This window comes from Crocodylus porosus, unplaced genomic scaffold (assembly GCF_001723895.1).
Source record: "Crocodylus porosus isolate Cpor-Errol unplaced genomic scaffold, CroPor_comp1, whole genome shotgun sequence".
Taxonomy (NCBI): domain Eukaryota; kingdom Metazoa; phylum Chordata; order Crocodylia; family Crocodylidae; genus Crocodylus; species Crocodylus porosus.
This window is the reverse complement of record NW_017728911.1, coordinates 23,982,571-24,003,268: the sequence shown is the minus strand read 5'-3', so window position 1 is coordinate 24,003,268 and position 20,698 is coordinate 23,982,571. Positions and strand designations below refer to the sequence as shown.

The 20,698-nt window shown below is 41.6% G+C and overlaps 2 protein-coding genes across 5 annotated transcripts in view; one reads left to right on the top strand and one right to left on the bottom strand.

Moving 5' to 3' along the window:
- Window positions 1-16,929, top strand: part of USP8 (ubiquitin specific peptidase 8) — a 38,957-nt gene extending 22,028 nt beyond the window's left edge. For 3 of the 4 annotated variants that reach the window (XM_019533665.1, XM_019533663.1, XM_019533664.1), the window contains 12 exons: window positions 917-1,061; window positions 1,187-1,413; window positions 2,787-3,392; window positions 5,872-5,967; window positions 6,554-6,634; window positions 7,069-7,331; window positions 9,697-9,909; window positions 10,483-10,693; window positions 11,979-12,215; window positions 13,327-13,469; window positions 13,865-13,997; window positions 14,632-16,929. In XM_019533665.1, coding sequence (XP_019389210.1) covers window positions 917-1,061; window positions 1,187-1,413; window positions 2,787-3,392; window positions 5,872-5,967; window positions 6,554-6,634; window positions 7,069-7,331; window positions 9,697-9,909; window positions 10,483-10,693; window positions 11,979-12,215; window positions 13,327-13,469; window positions 13,865-13,997; window positions 14,632-14,817 — 2,541 coding nt within the window. In that variant the 3' untranslated portion in view covers window positions 14,818-16,929. The remainder of the gene's footprint in view (window positions 1-916; window positions 1,062-1,186; window positions 1,414-2,786; window positions 3,393-5,871; window positions 5,968-6,553; window positions 6,635-7,068; window positions 7,332-9,696; window positions 9,910-10,482; window positions 10,694-11,978; window positions 12,216-13,326; window positions 13,470-13,864; window positions 13,998-14,631) is intronic. The other variant, XM_019533666.1, reaches the window with a different exon arrangement.
- A 1,682-nt stretch (window positions 16,930-18,611) lies between these two features.
- The window catches only part of USP50 (ubiquitin specific peptidase 50), a 12,405-nt gene continuing 10,318 nt past the window's right edge, over window positions 18,612-20,698 (bottom strand). The window contains exon 8 of the mRNA XM_019533675.1: window positions 18,612-18,868. Within this exon, the coding sequence (XP_019389220.1) occupies window positions 18,683-18,868 (186 nt within the window). The 3' untranslated portion in view covers window positions 18,612-18,682. The remainder of the gene's footprint in view (window positions 18,869-20,698) is intronic.

The following is a 20,698-nucleotide window of genomic DNA, read 5'->3' as shown; positions in this document are numbered from 1 at the left end:
GAATTATGCTAAAAAGTTAACCCTTTAGTTATACTTTGCCAAAAACGTTGGTTATTGTTATTTTTCCTGCAGCTGCCAATTCCTCCCATAGTCTCAACACTTTCCCCCTCTCGCCAAAAATTCAGTTAAAATCTTACGTTGAGCCTTCCTGAAAAACTATACAACTAGCTCCTGAATCAGAAGTAGTCAATATAAAGATCATTCAATAGAATAATGATCAGTACCGTTTTGGCAAAAGCTTTAAGTAAACTACTACTTGTATTAAATTCAGTAGAGAGAGAAAACCAATAATATTTTCATTCTACAATTTGTTCCTCCTTTAAATATACGGTTCTTATAAAGAGGCTTGCACAACAGATTTCTAGCACCTAAACCTACACGGCTAGAATTTGGAATCAGTGCAGGCAGACCCTGCCTTCTGAGTGTACTGCTGCATTAGATGACCTGTGATTCCTGCAAGCTCCTGGTCATAATAGAGAATGAAGGATGTGTGGTAGTGTCGAATCTGAAATTCCCAGCTTTTGTTAGTCGCTGGCAGATGATTAACAGTTTAAACTAAAGCAGGTGTTCACAAAATAACTGAGACACTGCTAAGTACATTCTTACTAGATAAAATGTATGGCTTCTGAATGGGGAGGGGCTGCTAGTGATAGTAAATATGAATATTATGATAGTGCCCAAAGACTGGTTGAGAAGGAGACAGTGTTGTGCTTGTGCTGTACAGATGCATAAGAAAATCCCTGCCCTGAAGTGTTTTTATACCCTGAATAATTAAATAATTAACTCATTACCATTCTGAAAAAGAGCTGTCCCTTAAAGTGTAACAGGCAGCAATGGACGTTTTAATATAAATTGAGCTGATATTTAAAAGGTGCCTTTGCAATGTTCACATTGTCATGTTTCAACATTTTTCCAGTGGGAAAGTAAAACTATCTTGCGGAATGAGCCTTTGGTCCTGGAAGGAGGCTACGAGAGCTGGCTCCTCTGCTATCCCCAGTACACAACAAATGCTAAAGTAACCCGACCCCAGCATGGCAAGGATGAAACAGTGACTGTGTCTTGTAAGTAAGAAGGAAGACTAAAGTGGTCCAAGACTACATACCTGGAGGCACACTGTTGTTGTTGTTGTTTAGGATTCAGAATATGTTGTTTGCTTTAGAAACAACTCTAATTTTATGGTTTTCAGTGGATTTTACTTATCCATCTCTGGAAGAGCCAGCTCCTCCTCCACCTCTACCTGTTGCCTATGTAAAGCCCTCCCCAATAGAAGTGACTGAGACGGATGAAATAAGAAACAATCTGGATAAGACAACAGGATCACTTAACACCCCCAGCATCCCAGGTGCAGGTACCCCTAGATCTGACAGTTCACCTGTGGTCCACCCAGTATCAGCTACAAGGAGTATCCCTGAGGTAAGCTGTACTTTTTTCTGTTTAAGCTTGTGTTTATTAATTAATTATTTGTGACAAACCTGCAAACTGGAATGATCTAAACTTGCAAGGAAGTAACAGCAGCACTTGCCTCAGCATTGTAGGCTTAATAGGTTATAGATTTCCACCTTTCCTAATCAACCACATGTGACAAATTAGGAAGGATCTTTTGGTTTCTGTTGTGGTATGGCCTACCTCTTAACCCAGTTTTCTACTGTGCTTCTGGAGCCTGTCTTCCCTGGGGTGATTAAAGGTGCATTAGTGGTCTCTGTGTCCCTTTTATCCAAAAGCCCTCCTATGCAGCAATAAATAAATGAAACCCACAGACCTTCTTTCCTCTTCCCTCCTCCACAGGCCATTGTTTCCTGGTTCTTCACATTTTTCCCTTCTGGTAGGGACATCAGCTATACATCTTTTCATAGCCTCAGACAATTGTCACAGGACTCCCAGGCACATCCTGCTCTCCCAGGTCTGAGCTACAGGAAGCTCTTAAATACCCGCCCCCAGCCCAAAGCGAATTTGCCTTTCAGTCACATGCTCTCTCAAATGATCAAGAAAAAGGGAAAAACCAGGTCCAGGTAAGTGCTGGGCTTTCTACAGCCTGAAAGATTCAGCTTCATCTATGACATGTGCGAAAAAGCTGAATTCTGAAGGTAAACACTTAACAACATTTACCTTCCAGCTGCTCTGCACAGTTAATTCTCATGTCAGCTATAAGAGAAGTGAATAGCCTAATGTTACTAATTGGGAAATTAAAGCAAACTTGTTTCTGACTGCCTGAGGCCATTTGAGTCTCAGGTTCTTGGCTCTAGTCCTGTCCTCCATCACTGCCTTCTGACTTCTGATATCTGAATTGTGCAAGTCAATACATTTGTGAAACTGTTTTGAAAATAAGATGGAGGAGACTAGGATGCATCTTACAGCACTGCTCTTTTTGCAGCGCTTTCCTGACACAATAGCTTTTTATTATTATTTAGATGTTTTGTTGGTTTTCACCTGAAAATTTACTTGTCTTACATTTATAATAATAGCCATATTAAAAGTGAAGATTCAGTTCAAGGATTTTCCTCTTAAAAAAACTATTGCTACATACCTCAGAATATTGATGAAAATCAAAAGAATATTGATGAAAATCAACTGAAGTCTGTGCAGGACTTTAAATGTCTTGCATTAATCAGTTCTATAATCAGAAGTTCTTATAACATGTAAGATGGATAAAATGATGAAGAAGCCTTTGTTTTCACAAGGCAGAAAACCTCTTTAGTATTCCCTAGCAACACTTGCTTCTTTAACTATCTCCAAGCTAACACAGGAGACTAATGCACATCACTTTCATGTTCTCCATTTTATTCCAGATTGATCGTACAAAAAAGCCTTTAGCAAAGTTCCCTGATGATCATAGACCAAAATTGGGAAGTACAGCCACTGACAAACAACCGATTGAGAATGGACGTATGGTTCCAGATCGGTCCACAAAACCAGTATTTGATGGAACGCCTGTTCTGACAGATGAAGAAAGAAGCCGCATACACGCAGAAACAACTGCCCTGTTAGAGAAGAGCAAACGGGAAAAGGAGCTAAGGGAAAGACAACAAGAAGAACAGAGAGAGAAGCTCAAATGGGAGAAGCTGGAACAAGAAAAGAAAGCAAAAGAGGAACTGGAAGAAAAGGAACACAGAGAAAAGCTTCAGCAAGCAAAAGATTATGAGGGGAGAGAGCAGGAAGAGCAGGCAAACAAGGAACAAGAGGAAAAGGAAGCGCAAGAGAGAACACGCAAAGCAATGGAAGAAGGGAAAAAACCAAATAAAACTGAACCTGAAACAACCAATGCAAAAAAACCAGAGCTTGATAAAATAGCTTTAGAAGAGAAAGAAAAGGGGACTCGAACACCAGAAATGCAGAGACAGGTGTTAGGGGATGTTTCTCCAGTATCTGCAACAGGGGTGTCAGTCTCAAGCAAGGTCAGTAAACTAGAGGTTCATTTGCCACTAAAGGAAGGAAGAACACTCCTTTGGTGCGGTTTTGTTGTTTGGCATCCTGTTGCCTATAATTCAACCAGAACACGCTAGTTTTTATTGGGACCTATCTTCCTATTTACTTGGCGGGGGAAGTCCCCAAAATGCCCAGATTCTGGCCCTCCCAGGGCAGCAGAGAATTCCCCTGAGATGGGAAACTTCCTGCAGACATGAAGTCAGCACAACTGGCTCCAAGTCTCTTGCTGCTTCTCCATCCCAGACATAGCCACAGTCCCCCTTGCTACACCGGTTCTCTGCTTACTCTGCCATTATGGCACAAGATGGGGAAGAGCAGTCTCAACCCCCTAATATCCTAGGTGGAACTTAACTCTGCTGCTGTGAAGTATTGACTTCATGGTATTGTTGGTTAGGTTAAAAAGTCAAGTAGCCAACTAGCCCAGCTCAGTGTTTTCATTAAAAGCAGTCTCTTCCTGGAAGGGGTCATGCTTCCTTCCTTTTTCTGTGCTGCCAAAGCCTGAGAAACTAAGTAAAGTAACTCCTAATCTGGCCATAAAATAGATTCAACTGATCACAGAACATAAAGAAACAAATTTGGCTACCCTGCAGCCGATTCCAAAATTTACAGCTTGAGAATATACCACTAGAAAGTGCCTCTAATTTTAATTTGTGCACTTTAAATATTACTGATGCTGGATTTAATATATATAAATGTAGTTTTATGTTAATGTATGTAAATATTTCACAAGGAAATTCTAAAATGGGCAAATGCTTCATAAATCAAGGGTGGGAGGAGAATCTACTGCATTTTTTTCAGGTCGTGCATGTATGGATATAACTGGGATGCTAAATCTTTGCAGTTTGTTTTTATGGGGGGGGGTCGCACATTTCTGAAAGCTTTCTGTCATTGTTTGCACTTACTTCTGCTGTATTTCTTTTTCTTTCTCAACATGCAATGCTAGCAGCTTCAGAGTTCACATTGCCCTATTTTTCTTTACCTAGGGCTTCTGTAGTGCATGCAGAGCTTAAAGAAATTGTCTACTAGGCTCCTGTATTTCTCCAGTGGTGAACCAAATTACAATATTTGCATGCCAGATATGTTTTATGGTAGTTCTGAACGAAATTTCACTTTGGGGATTTTGAGATTAGTTTAGTTTTCTTAGTGTAACAGTAGTTATTATAATTAGGTAGTGCTTGCCTAATACAAAAATATTTGAAACACAAATACAGACCAGCTATATATCTTATTTGTCCTCTTTATAGCAACTGCACTTGCAACTTCACGGAAAAATCAAAATATTGGTGTTTGAATTTTTTTTCCCTTCTACAGCTAAAACTTGAGATTGGAGGGAAAATGACTGGTAATACTTAGGGACCTACCGAAGGTGTGATTTCGCAGATTCCGCAAAAATGGGGCAATCCTCATGACATCCACGGGGGGAAGAATTTACGGAAATAAAATGCTAACTCCCCAGAGAGAACCAACAGTGCCTAGAGCACTGTAGCAGCCCACCTGCACAGGGAAGGGGAGGAGGAGATGCCCACTTGAAGGGCTACCAGCAAGATGGCTGCCACCCCTCACCACTGATCAGCTGCAAAGGCTGCCTGTCATGTGGCCCCACCCCTCCACCAATCAGTGACTTGGGGCAGGGCTGCATGACAGGCAGCCCTCACTGCCAATCAGCAGTGAGGGCTGGGGGTCACTGGGCCCCCTCAGCCAATGAGAGGTATGGGGGAGGGGAGGGAGCACTGCACTCTGCCCATGAAACGACTGCCAGGTGGCTGCCATGAATTAGGTAGGTCCCGAGTTATACTGTGTCCATTGGAAAGATACTTCATTAGTGATACAGACAGTTTGTGGTCAGCTGATGGTTTCTGTTTTCAAGTTGCTTTAAACTTTGACAGACTTGAACTTGTTTGACTAAAGTAGGGAGCCTGGTGCTGAAAAGCTTCTTTCCCAGCTTCTGAGTGAAAACATGGAACCTTTATATTGTTGCTTGGGGTGGAATAGATGTTTTAATTTTTCTACTTTAGTCTTTCTCTTGGTCTTCGTTACAGCAACAGTGAGAGAAATGTATTAAAACAAAACTACATTTGTAAAACTAGAGAACTCAGTAGAGCCAGCCATGCAAGTAGAATTTGGGACGTTAATTTCTAATTGAGTTCTTAACTGCATAGATTTCTAATTGACTGCATGCCTTTAAACATGCTGCAAGAGAAGGCTTGGATGTAGATCATTATTCCAAGAAAACTACTGTGTATGAAGAAGTAGAAAAATTTAAAGATCATAGTTCAGCATGTACGTACCTGGTTTCACTGCGGAGATGTCCTCAAAATATTTTTTTATTAAAAGATGCACAGCTTTTCCTCTTCCTTTTGATAAAGGAACATGCCCCGCACACGTGTGTATCGATGGTTAGTAATTCCACAGGAAAATTTGAAAATCTCTTTTTAAAATCTTTTACAGCATACTGGGGTTAAAGGACAACCAGAAAGTGAAAGTGGAGTTCAAAAGCCAGGAGCCCTTAGAGAGGATACTGAACAAGATACTGAAACACTTAAAGTAAATATAGCGTGTTGTGTGAAGTTGAAAGAAATCTAGTTAGATGTCATGTTTGTAACTTCATCTCGCGTTGAAGTTCTTTATCTGTGGCTGCATTTTATAGCTGTTGGTTACTTGTTTGTCTGCAAAAATCCAAAACATACTTGAAACTTTCCCTAAAATCTTTACACATCTCTGATGGCATTAACAAGAATTTCATTTCTTTTTGTTCATTGTGTTAATTCCCTTTTTTGTTTTCCCTTTTCTGGGAGGAAATATGGTTGTTCCTAAATGTTTAGTAAGAACTCAAACTTCTAAAAAAAAAAAAACCCAAAGGGAGTGGGGAGATTGTTGTGCATATGTAAGAGTAGATGGATTGGTATGATTTCTCAACCATAACAATACATTTTGATCAAATGATACTAAATACAGAGCTATTCTATCGTTTTTCAGTCCTAGCCAAAAAATACAAATTTCTAATTAGAACACTAGTACTTCCTAGGGAGTTGTTTTATCGGTAACCTTTTAATTTACAAATAAAGACAGTCTAGACATACTGTTCTGCATAACTATGACTTAATATGCCTTACTTAATTGTATTTATTAGTCCCAGCGGGAGCCATTGATGAGAGCGCGAAGTGAGGAAATGGGAAGGACAGTACCAGGACTGCCTCCAGGCTGGGTGAAGGTAATTATAATTGCCAGAATTTTAGAATGTTGTCACCTGTGAGGAACAGGTTTCCTGAGTGTGCAAAGGCAAACCAAACCATTACCATTAAATTTTTTTCATTTTTTCATAACATTTTCCACATATGGTGCTTCATATTTTCTCTAGATCTTAAAATTCTTGTTACTGAAATGAGTGGAACTAATGTCTACAACCATTGGCACCAAGCAGTCGATATTTAATGCATGTTTTAGGGGAAGTAGTATTATTCATAAAAGCATAGTCCATTAAATATTGAGAGAAACTCACATTGCAGACTATCATAACGTCTGCATATTTGAATTATTGAGGTAATGGGTTTTTTGGGGGGTTTTTTTATAGCTCAAATATTTTAAGCTATATTGTCCACTGATGGATTTTTACCTGGCTTTTAAACTATTTATTTTTCTCTCAAGTTTCCGGACACAACCACTGGGACCTTTCGTTATTATCACTCACCTACAAACACTGTTCATATGTATCCACCGGAAATGGCTCCCACATCCACCCCTCCATCCACTCCACCAACTCACAAAGCCAAGCAACGGGCGACTGTCGAACGGGAAAGAGAACACTCCAAACTGAAGCGCTCCTATTCTTCACCGGATATAACCCAAGCCATTCACGAGGAAGAGAAGAAGAAAATTCCTGTGACTCCTGCAGTCAATCGTGAAAATAAGTATGTCTGCTAAATTCAGTCTCTATGCAGCGTGAGGTCTTAAAATTCATGGAATTCAGGTGGATAATCGGATTGTTTTATGTGCCTGGAAGGAGTTTATGATGGACTTAACTGGCTAGCTGCCATTTTTTGTCATTATTTACCCATCGTTAAACTTATGGAACTTCAAATACCACAGTGTGACTGTTGGTAAAGTAGCTGAAGGGATTGTAGCAGAAATGCACTTTATGCATCTCTGATTTAGTTAGTCTAAGCTTTTGTGAGGCTATGCTCACTTCATCAGATGCTGAGAGAGGACATGCACAGACCAGTCTGTCAAATAGAGAGGGAGACTTCTCTCTGAATACAAAACACAGGGGAAGGAGGGAGGGGCAAACAAGTAATAAACCTATAGGGACAAAGGGGTCACAAAAGGTAATCCAGGCACTGGGATAAGAATTCATAGTTCACGTTTAGGCTGTACTTAACACAGTCCAATGTGTGGATGAGGTCTTGTTCTGCAATGTCCTGTTACTTTAGTTTGTAAAATGTTGTCTAAGAACAGCTACTCTGAGGTCAGCAATGGAATACCCAGGGAGGTTAAACAACGACTACTGTTGTATATGAATTTTGTAGGGTTAAAGTAAGACTAGTACTGGGATCAGGAACAACAGGATGAGGAACAATAACATAGTTATTAATTGCATGAAGATCTTGCACAAAGCAGTAGATCAGCTTCCCATCAGGGCCGGTTTAGGCTTCTTAACAGGCAGAATAGGGGTGTTACATGGGGAGCTGCATGAAACAAGAACACCTTGCGACACATAACTATCACTTAGCACAGAAATCCCCCCCTCTGTCTCCCTAGGCAGGGGATACTGTTTCACTGATGGTGGTGACCCATTCTTAACCTTAATATGGACCAGAGTAGTAGATTTAAGGAGGCCTGCGTCTGTAGGGTCCATACTCTAAAGTCGTTGGGGGACTTCTTGCAGTTCTTTAGGAATGTCAGGAAATGAAGCAGACAAGGCAAGGAGTGATTCAACTGCCTCTTCAGGAACAATCAGGCGAAATTCCTCAGGTGCATGCTGAATGCGTGCTCTCACAAAGCCTTGCTTTAACCCTACAAGATTCATATACAACACTGTTTTTCATCAGCATACTATTTGTAGATGTTAACTTCCTCTTTGTTGTGGAATGGAAGTCTCTGAGCCACATATAGGCGTTGCTTCTAATGGGAGAATTGCTGTTCTCCCTGTAGAAATGACAGGCACACAAACATTCAGTCAATTTCTCCTGGGAGAAACATGCCCCTTAAAGGAGAAGATCTTCCAGGTATTAACCTGGAAGTTCTCCTGTGCTAGAGAGTTTCTCTCGCAAGAATGAATGCTTGTGTTCTCCCCTCCATGTCTGGTTTGGGAGGGTAAGGGAAACAGCAGGGATTTCCTAGGGCTGGGGACTTTACACTGCTGCTCCCCTCCCCTCGTGGACTGGTCTGGGAAGGGAGGGGAGCAACAGGGCAATGCTGTCCACTTCTTCTCCAGGTGAGGAACTGCCTCATCTGGAAAACAGGCTAAGGGATTTGTCCTACTGTTTCCTCCCCCCCAGGGTGGGCCAACCAGCACCAGCTCTGAAGTGTCATGCGGGGGAAAAATTCCCACTGTGTCCCCAACCGTGTGAGGATCCTTGGTCTGGGAAAGTGTGGAGGGGACAGGGGGTGCTCTGCCCCACTACTCCAGTCCCCTTGGACCAGGAAGAGTTGAGCAGCTGGTTCCCCACACCAAGCAGGAGATCAGGGGAGAGGGGGCAGCTGTAGGTTGAATGCTGGTACTGCTCTGTCTTCCAGAACAATGTCTAGCAGGGGAAATTTCAAACACTTCTCCCATTAAAAATGACCACAAGTTTGAGGCCCCTGGTCTGTCTCTGGGCAGTACTACAGACCAATGTTCATCGCCTAGTATAGAATCTGCCATTATTACCTTATTTAGTCTTGAATAACTTAAATGAGTGTTCTGTGACTTTCTGTGGCAGAATTTTCCATTTCTTCACATGAGTCTGTTGTATTGCATATACAGTCCTGGTATTCTCTGTGCTCTGACTCAACTGGTTTCCACCTCTAGTCAAGGAGTGTTGGGAACACAAATATCTTCGACGCCAATCCAACATCATTTGGTGTTAACTTAAGATAAGTCTGTCAGAAAAAAAGTCAGGCTGTTCAGCTCTAAAGGCTAAAATGTACTGCTTTCTCAGGGCCCCCAACTAATCTGTCTTGAGATGAGGACTAGCTCTTCATGTGATAGAAGAAAGCACTACAGTAGGTCCTCAGACAAGCCTGGGAAAACAAATGCAAGGCTCCACACTGCTAAGAATAATTTCTTCCTTACAGACCCGCTTGTTACACTAAAGCGGAAATCTCCAGGCTGTCTGCGTCGCAGATTCGGAATCTCAACCCCGTCTTTGGGGGACTGGGACCAGCTCTCACAGGACTTCGTAATTTAGGGAACACTTGCTATATGAATTCTGTGTTGCAGTGTCTGTGCAATGCACCACATCTGGCTGATTATTTCAATAGAAACTTCCATCAGAATGATATCAACAGGTAACAATTTCTTAATCTACATCATATTTTAATTTGAGGCATGGAATGCAGAATTTAGTTTTACCGCTGTTACAGTTTTAAAGTAAAAGAATATGTATTAAAACTAGTGCTTTAAAACCCCACGCAGTCAGTTTAAAATTAAAAAACACTGGAAGCGTTAAGAAGCACTATGTCTCTAGGTTTTCTGAAAGTTTGGATATAGGGTGAAATATGTTCTTCCAGGAAAATCTCTGTTTATGGTGAGCCTGTCAACTGGGATATCAAAGCCAAGCCTTGATAAGGCAGAAATCAGAAGTGAAAAATGTCTGTCCTGACCTGCAACCCATTCTCTGATTATGGAGCTAGATTGTAAAATATCTTAACTCCTTAACGCTGGTGTATGAGAACAATACCACATGCAACTCTCATTGAGACCCATTCTGCAAGCAGTTATCTGCATGTGTAAAGTTAAACATGCTACTGTTTGCAAGATGAGAATTTAACTGAGGACTTGTTAATCTCACAGTCTTAGATTTAAATAGAAAGAACTAATGTTCTGTAGTAACAGATAATATTTCTGTTTTAATTGTACAGGTCAAATATTCTGGGACATAAAGGTGAAGTGGCTGAAGAATTTGGTGTGATAATGAAAGCTTTGTGGACAGGACAGTATAAATTTATCAGTCCAAAAGATTTTAAAACAACAATTGGGAAGATCAATGACCAATTTGCAGGATACAGCCAACAAGACTCCCAAGAATTGCTCCTGTTTTTAATGGATGGCCTCCATGAAGACCTAAATAAAGTAAATCATTACACAAGACATCTGAGAAATTACCCAAGAAGAATATAAGGGAGTTTTTACATGTGCTCCAGGGGCAGGAGGGGGGTGCTTTATTTAGACTCCGAGAGCCATTGTAATTAAAATGCCTGCAGCATCTCATTTATCAGCATCCTTGCACTTTAAAATGGCAGCGGGGTGCCTCAAAGCTCGTCCAACAAGCTTTAGTTGAAGCGACCCGCGCTGCCACTTCAAAGTGGAGGAGTGCTGATACACCAGATGTGGAGGCTGCTGGTGCGTGCTAATTAGTATGCTGCAGCAGACTCGATTAATTAAGTCTGCTTCAACATGCCATAATTACAGCACATTGGAGCAGCCTTCCCTCATGTCTGCAGGCACCCCAAATGGTTAGACTGGATTTTAGTGGAAGAAGTTTCTTGCTATAGATAGAATTAGCAGGCCCGTTCCCTTAATCTTCAGTTGCCTGGATGGCTTCAGCTGTACTCAGGCACTGTATGCCCTGACCTCTGTGTGTAGAGAGAGCAGGCAGCACCATCTTTGAGGTGGATGCTTTTGTACAAAGCAGGTACAGGAAGGGAGATAAAGAATTGAGCCCCAAGGCACTGCTGATGGTAAGGTGGTAATCAGATGCCTCCATTTAGCTACATGTGGCATTTTGCATGGTCCATTACCTCATCTGTGGTGTTTGTACATTTTTAATTTTAAGAATTACATTTCCATGATTTCTGCATCATGTTACTTGTTATATCCTTTGCTTGACTCAAGCCAGGTCCTTTGAATGAAGAACTCCTGCAACCCTTCCTCATATTTAAAGAGCATATAGTTGAGGATACTTATGGATCCATTAGACTCCTGCATACCTTATCCTGAGTTGCCTGTTAGTAAAATCAGCACTTTGGTAATCAAGGGTTTGTTCATGTTGAAAATGTTTTCTTCGTTCTCTCTTTTCCCCTTTATTTAAGGGGACAAGATGTCTGAAGTGCAGGCTGTGAACCATTTGACTACTTTTATGTATGCTGGTCATGAGGCCCGTGCAGCTGCTCTTCATGGTCTTCTGTGGAAAGCAATAGAACAAAGTGTGAATTACAATATTAACAGTAGGAGTTAAGCCTGTACAACAGGAAGTGCTAGAGGGGCAACCCAGAAATACAGGGGACTAGATGAGAAATCCAGATTTGGTTAAAACCTCTTGCATAATTTTTCTAAAGTGCACATGTATACAATCTAACCTGTCATTTTCACATATGCTTGTATGATGATTAAGGCATCTTCATTTCTTATTATCCAGGCTGACAATAGGAAGAGATATAAAGAAGAAAATAACGATCATCTTGATGACCTTAAAGCAGCAGAATTAGCTTGGCACAAACACAAGCAGCTCAATGAATCTATTATTGTGGCACTTTTCCAAGGCCAGTTCAAATCTACAGTGCAGTGTTTGACATGTCATAAAAAGTCCCGAACATTTGAGGCATTTATGTATTTATCATTGCCACTTGCATCCACTAGCAAATGCACATTACAGGTAAGCGAGCAGTAGAGAAAACAGATACTTTTACTATAATAAAATACTAACGTTGGGTTTTTGGATGGTGTTTCTGCCCTGACTTATTAAGAGAGATGTCAGAAATTTCAGGAGACTTGTCTTTTGTCTTACGTTGAGTAAGACAGGGTGGATTTTCCATGGGGGGGCTGCAGGAGCAGCAAACCACACTACAGAGGTGGCTGCCCCCACCACTCCCAGCCTCCTCCCTGCCTCCAATGCAGGCAAACCACCCTCAGAAGCCTCCAGAGACTTTTCTGAAGTTCCTAAAGCAAGTGAAAATTCCTCCTTCCCTTCCTCTTCTGTTCCAGGGGAAGCACCAGAGCCATTCCTGTCCAGCTTAGCCAGGCTGTGTATGGGCTTGAGTAACCTGGGGAAATGCATGGTGGAAGAGTAATTCCCTACCTCCCCACCCCCAGCCTGTCCCCCAGAATCAGGTGTAGGCACAGGGAAGGAAATCCCACTCCCACCCCCAATGCCACTTTCCCTGTCCCCAGTTGAGCCCAGTCCATGAGCAGCCCAGCTGGGGTGGACAGGAACAGCTCTTGTGCTTCCCCCATCCTCGGGACAGTGGGGAAGGCAACAGTGGCAGATGGGGGAGGAGGATTTTTAGCTCTTTAAAGGACTTTAAAAAGTCCCTAGAGATTCCCATAGTGCACTTAAATCCAAAAGGGAGGTGTAGCCATTCCACTGTACCCCCCTCTAGATCTGCCCTATGAAAGGTTCTTGCCTTCTAGCCTTTCAACTTTTTAAAAAACTTTGTGGAGGATTAAAAAATTTTTATAAACCTACTTCTACTGTCCCACTGCAATTTTAACATGGCCTTTTATCATAATGTGCCCATTACAGGTCCCCTCACATTTGTCTTGCATTTTTAAACGAGATGCATTAGCTGCACTTAGCTTTTGCTGCACAGACTTAGCAGCAGTCCTGTTTCAGGTGTGAATTCATGGGCTAGAGTTTCCTGATTCTGAAAAACAGGATGCACATGGTTGACACACATTCAAAGCCAGATATCAGGCAAATTTTTCAGCTGCACGTAGTTTTATAAATGCCAGTCCCTTAAATATTTATGGCTTTTCTTTTGTTCCAGGACTGCCTTAGATTATTTTCCAAAGAGGAAAAACTCACAGATAACAACAGATTTTACTGTAGCCATTGCAAAACTCGAAGAGATTCTTTGAAAAAAATAGAGATTTGGAAACTGCCACCTGTTCTTCTTGTGCACTTGAAACGGTAAGGTGCTGCATTGTGAAAAAGTATCTTTGAATAGAACCACCTTGGCCTTTATGGATTTCTTGGGGCTACAGCCTTTTCCTAAAATGTAGATTGTTCAGCAGAAAAACCGAGTCCATTGGTGTTGCCCATTTTTTCTGAGCCCCAATCCTGGAAACACTTATAAGTAATCCAGCTGAGTTTGGTGTGCAATGGAATCTGTGCACAAATGTTTGAAGGACCGGGGGGCAGTGTTTCTTTGTAGTCCTGATTCTCTGTTTAAGTTGCAGAACAAAGGATTTAGTCTTGTTTATGTAGGTTAAAACCAGAGAGTGTGAAATAACAATATGCATGAAATCAGCTTCAACTTCTTGTGACCTGCTGCTCAAGCCAGTTCTGCTTTTTACTTTCTCTAGATTTTCCTATGATGGAAGGTGGAAGCAAAAGCTTCAAACATCTGTAGATTTCCCTTTGGAAAGTCTTGACCTGTCACAATATGTTATTGGTTCAAAGAGTAATTTGAAGAGATACAACCTGTTTGCAGTATCGGTGAGTAAATAGCAGACTTCAACATTTCACCATAAAACCATATTGTTAAAATCCTTTGATCTTTGTATTATAAAGTCCTCACATGAATCACAAAGTTTGCTAGACCTCCTGCCTAGGCCTAGTCCTAGTCCGGTGTAGAATAGAAGTAGCAGCAAGGGCTTAATACCCAGCACGAAGTGGAATTCTACATTGGTCAAAATCTGGAATTAAGCTGAGCCATGATGCATCTGCTTTATTGGGCAAAACGCATGTTGTCCCACCCTTGTCACACACCATCAAGGGGTGATGTGATCTCCCTGCTCAGTCAGACCTGTCCCTTGCAGTCACTTAGAGAGGCACCTTAAGGAATCTTGGCAGGTGCTCCAGAGGCTTGGCACACCTGCCCAGGGTGGCTGGAGAGTACAAGCATCTCAAGCTGCCTGTGCTCTCCTGCCACAGAGTTAATGCACATCTCTGCAAGTGGCAAAGTCTGTTACTGTTTTTGTCACACCACTGATTTTTTCTTTAGTGTGGCATGACAAGGGACAGTGAGATGTACTTGCTCATAGTTTGTGCCATCATAAACATTTTTCAGAAAAGATTGATGCCAAGAGAAAGAATTGTTTGAATTTCTTTTCACTCCTGATCTTCACAGAATCACTATGGAGGGCTGGATGGAGGGCACTACACAGCCTACTGCAAAAACCCTGCAAAACAGCACTGGTATAAGTTTGATGATCATGAAGTGTCTGACATCTCAGCATCTTCTGTGAAGTCCTCAGCAGCCTATATTCTCTTTTACACCTCTCTTGAACAGCGAACAGCAGAAATAGCCATGTAAAGGAATATGGGGTGAAAGAAATTGATTCTCTTTATAAATGCACAATACAGGTATAGAAATGCATATTAACATGCAAATCCATGACAAATATATAGTTACTTTAAGAATTAAGGGATGATTGCAGCAGCTTGTCTGCTGTAATATCTTCCTGGTCAGTGCTATTGCTTGAGTCAGAAGACTGATAATGCTTCTGGTAATACCAACATCTGTGAAATCATAAAAGCAAGCATTCTTATATTACAATTTAGTTCTCGACAGCTATATTTTTAGTCTGCTGCAAAACAAAATTCTAGCTTAGTCCTTTAAAATCAATTAACAGGTAGGTTAAAATGTTCTTAAAACCCCAGGTATATCCTGATTTTCCGCCCCCCCCCCTATTTTTCACTGTTATGGCCTTTTCACATTTCTAACCTTAAGCTTGATTCTACTGTGAATACTCTAGAATGATGTAAACAGTTAGGAATGTAAGTGTACATATTGATTGCATACTTGCACATCAGAACTATGTATATAATAAAATATGTGGTCCTTTTGTGAGACTATAACTTGGAAGATTGCTTTTATTTCCCAGTTTTAAACAACTGCAACACTACTTAAAAAGCAGAGCTGTATTTTTCTGTTAGCTTTTGTCAATATTTGTGCATTTAAAAGTTATTCTAAAGAAATAAGATTTTCCTTTTTAATTTTCTAATATAAACTTTCATGTACACATGCATTAAAAATCTTACTGAGGAAACTATTTAAAAGCATGCTATCCTGTTAAACATGTTTTGGGTTTGTTGAGCCTCTGCTCAGTTTGATTGCTTGTCAGGATTGCTGTGGGGTTGTACATGCTCCAGTGAAAGGATGGCTGTCTGAGTGAATTAGTTCAGGAGCTATTTTAGCTCATGCTACACGTGTCATCTGGGAACAATTTCCAATTGTCTTCACAGTTTCCATTCCTGCCTGAACTCTTGCCTCTGTGCATTTGGCTCTTGCCGAGTTAGAGAGCTGACATTGCCATAGCAGGAGGTACTGTATGAAGAGGTGAGGTGCTTAACACATTCAAAATGAGCTGGGGATAAAGTGGTCAGAATGACCTTTCTTAGTAAAAATGGTTCCAGTGTCTTAAGGCTGGGTTGGCCAGCCTGAGGCCCGTATGCCACACAAGTGGCATGAGAAGTCTGTATGTGGCAGATCAGGGAGGGGGTAAACAGCACACAAAGTAGAAAACAGAGCAGCAGGGGAAGTGGATCAGAGCAACACTTAGGGAGCAAGCAGGGTTAATTTGTGGCTCACCAACCAAAAATGTCAACTAGAAGGCAACAACTGCTGAGCTGAGGTAGTCATGTGAAGTCAGTCACAATGAAAGCAATGCTGACAACATTGGTGCTTAAATTAAATGTTAATACCCAGGCAATGTACAGTGAATATTGAAAACTTGCACTTAATTATGCCTTCATGGGCTTATCTCCTGGTAAGTAAGGCAACCCAATAATGCAAAATAAAACTTCATAGAATGCCACCTTACAGTAAGATGAGCACATACTTAGACTTAAGCCCCCACACCCAGAGGCTTCAGATGACCTCTGACTTTACTGGCAGAAGAACCAGCAGCAGCTATGTTGAAGTGGTGAGGTTTTACTAAGTTATATAACAATATTGAAACCGTGATCCCCTGCCAGACTTCACTAGTACTGAAAGGAAGTCAAAGCTTGATCCTTGGATAGCAGTGTCTTGCCTCTAAGTGTGTACTTCTAAGCTCACCTTAATTTCAGTCTTTTCCCTTTCCTTCCTCTGCTGAAACCTAGATGGAACTTCCTTTCAACATGTGTGTCCTCCCTGCCACCTGCATATCACCGCCACAGAGGGCTCTCTTGCTGCATCCACATCCTTTTCCATGTGTGTTACTAAGGGCTGATTTTCCCTAAGAAAAGGGAGTGAGTGTTTTCAATGTTTACTCCAATCAAGCCGCTTAAGCTTTAGTAGCTGTTTGTCTGCTATTCTGAGGTGCACAGTACACAAACGGGGTGGGCACTGTATGGCCTGCCACAGTGTGGAAGTTGCCTTTAATTACTTAATCTTTTGTTCTAAGAGTCACCCTTTTAAAAATAAAACCCCTCCTTCTAAGTTCTTGGCAGAGTAGTCATTCTTTGAGGCAAACATGGGCCAATGGCCTTTGTGCATCAGCTGGCCAGCAACTGTTCAGATCAAGTGGATAAAATCATCAGCTTCTCATCTGCACAAACTTCCATCTCATACAATATACTTATGGCTCGGGTACTATGTACTTTAGTGCATTCTGCTACTAGTTTTAAATGGTTTTTCGCACCATGAGCTTGCAGGATCTCAGCACCACTGGATATGAATGGTCAATGAAAAGTATACCTGATCAAGCCAAAATAGTTGCAAGAGAGAATGCGTGCCAGTGGGAAGCGATCTTGCTGTAGTTACTGGTTTTGTATGATAAACTGTGACTTTTTAATGGAAGTCCTTTGCATCCTGTCAAAGGCAAGTCATTAAGATGATGCCTGAGTCAGATCTGCATGCTTTGTCCCTTTATATTAGTCTGCAGGAGAATAAGAATTTCCCCTGTAGTGGTAGTGGATACCTCCTGGCACACAGACATGATTTATACCACTGACTGCTTGTCTCTTCCCCATCTCATGTCTTTGTTATGAAACCTCCAAGAGTAGAGACATTAACTAAGAAACAGAATTACTGTTCACCTTTCAAATGGCTATAGTCAAGTTTCAGAGATAACAGGCTGAGACAAGCGGAGCAGTTTAAAACTCAGCTACTGCTTAAACTTCTGTCCAGACCCTCAGGAAGATGACATGTTCAGATATGGAACATTTCCTTTACACATCAAGGAGCTAGAAACTTTATTTTAAAACTGAGTGGCTGCAAGGCAGACTGACAAACCATCGGATCTAGTATCTGGCGGTTCCCTTTAAAAGCAACAATTAGCTGGGAAGAGGTTTCATCATTTTAATTTTAAGAATACAGTACATCAGTCTTGAGTTTTCCCATCGGGAAAAGCATGGAGACAGTGGTAACAGGCACAGCACAGCACAGAAACCATCAGGGCACATTTGCCTGGCAAGAGGCAAGTTGTCAGGTGAGGCTGTTTGTTCCCTGGCTTTTTCATGAAGTGCAAAGATGTATTAGAAAGAATATGCATCACTGCAGGGTGATGGAGGAGTTTCTCTTCAGCCAGCTACTGCTGCAAGGCCCAGATCAGGAACAGTGAAGAGAAGCTTTTTTATTCCTGCTTTTTATGTAGCATCTGTTAAGTTAGGTTCCAGGTACACTGCCATCTAATAGTGTCAGAGACCACAGAGCTAAAGAGTGGACTCTCCCCATTCACAAAAGAAGGGGTGGGGGGAAAGCAATAGGTATGGGGAATGTCTGCACTGCAGAATTGTGATTGTAACATAGTGTAGACATATATGCTCTGCTATGGCAGAGCAAATGGATTGGTCCACTTGGTGAGCTGGAAAAGGGCGTAAGCAGAGAGGGAGCTGTCATGTTTACGCTGTATTCTTGTCCAGCTGGAAGCTATTCAGGAAAGGTTTCTGTACCTTTTATATTTAGAAAGAGTCGCCAAAGTGCTAGGTATAGCCACTGTTATAATACTTCAGATACTAGTGCGAGAGGCACTTTAGAAGCAATTCTGCTGATACAGGGTAGTGACATGATTTTTGAACCATCCTACATCTGGCTGCCAAGACACATCCTACAATCAGAAATCACAGCTCCAACCCTTACCTTTGAAATCACTTTCTAAACATAATCAAAGACAACAAGTGATATTCAGGTACTGCCCTAGTTTAATGAGAACACAGAACTTGGCTTACACTATCAGTGAATTGTAACCATGGGCCTAATGTTTTCTGGTTGGTACAGAGAAGGCTTGACAGCTGTAAAACAGGAGATAGGCTGCAGCAGACTGCACTGAGGAGTGTGGGATCTCGGTGACCTGCGAGTCATCAAAGCTGTACCAGTTCTGGGTGACGGCGTGTTTGCAGAAGGCTGTATAGTGGCCACCGTCCAGATACCCAAAATGGTTCTGCAACAACAAGCAGCAAGTAAGTCCAGGAAGAGCTATGACTCCATTTTAACCGACTAAAAGCCAAGAACCTGGTGATCACTCTCACCTGCACTCAGCAGTTGTGGGGATGGGGAAAACTAAATAAGATTTCAGTTTTTCTTTTACAAAACATTTCTAATATTTAGAATTCTGCAATAGAAAGAGCAAATTAATGTTGTGTATGGGCACTAATAATATTTTCCATGTCAAATATCACCTTTACAAACCAGCTAGCACCTCCTATCTGTAGGCCAGATGCCTGGTGAGTGGATCTCACTGGCTGCCTATTGCTTATCCACACCCAAAGGCTTTAGGCTTGGAAGTCTGCCCATGGAAACAAGATTACACCAGTCAGGCAAGGGGAGAGGTTTCATTAACAATGGTTGACTGAGGAACTAGGATGGGTATTCAGCTCATTTACCAAGTCGCTTGAATCAAGTATTTGCCAAATGATGCAATCAGCCTTCAGGATACATGTATTGCATCACAGACTGGCAAGGGAGGGTTTATTTAGCCTCTTAAGAAATTGCTCCCTATGGGGGATCATACAACTCCACATACTCCTGCAGTCACGTAATAAACAGGCGCAGTCACTCTGTAAGCGGGACCAAGCTGTACTGGAGTCATTGTACAGACCTCACACAACTATTACAAAGTAATAATTGGAGCCAAATTGCTCTTCAGCTACACAGACAAGAACAAGTGTGTTACAGCATGGTTGGAGGTTACTGTGTTATACAATGTCCAGACACATTCAGATTGCATCTGTGTACAGTCCTGTAAGTACAATACAACTTCAAATGCCACAGAGCACAGCCACTATTTCTATGTGGCTACAAACCATCTAATACTAACCAGTGAAAACTCTGGTAGTTTGGGAAGTAGTTTTCAATTCAGGAGACCCCTCGTAACCTTGCAACAGCAGACACATCAGCAATCACTGTGTATGTGCTTCCCCCCGCCCCGAAATGTTAAACTGCGTGCGCATAGGGGAGGGGTGACTTTGGCTGTTTAGGCCAAAGGCCAAGCACTAACTTCATTCACATGGACATTACAACTAAGGATTACCTTGCTTCAAACTTACCACCACGGCACACAAACTGTATTTTGGATTCTTCCGAAACAGTGGATAGACATAAGGAGAAAGATCCAAGTTGTTTAGTGGATAGTGGATGTCAGTTCCAAGTTTCCTTTTGTAGCTGCCTTGACAGTCAAACCTGGAAAAACATGAGATTATTCATAATGTTCCTCAGTCACCAAGCAAGAACCAACCTCTCATGATTGCAAATGCTCTTTGCAGTCTATTTATTTAATCTGTTTTGTAAAATAATTTTCTATCTACTTAAAATAATTCTTGGGACTAATACAGCATTTCAAAATGCATTGCAAACATTCCTTCCACTGTCCCCCTGAAGTCAGGTAAGCAAGTCAAACATTAAGGAACTGAAATATTTCCTTTTACAGAACATTTCTAATATTTAGAACTCTGCAGCAGAAAGAGCAAATTAATGCTGTGTGCATATCATTAGTCCCCATTCACAGCATTAATTACTGACAGGTCAGAGCACTAGCCAGTGTTTTAGCCCCTCACACTCAGGGCAGTGCTAGCAGAGGTAGAAGTAAGTATCTGTAGGGATGGGCATCCTTAACACACATATGGCCGCATGATGTATACATGCACTGGATATCTCCTTTTCTGAATGCCCCAGTTTTACAGCCAACCCTTTTTGTCTTTCATGAGAGTCACTTCTGATCTCATTGTAAATCTCTCATCTCTGCCCCTTACAGGGAAGAGCAGCAAGAATGCAC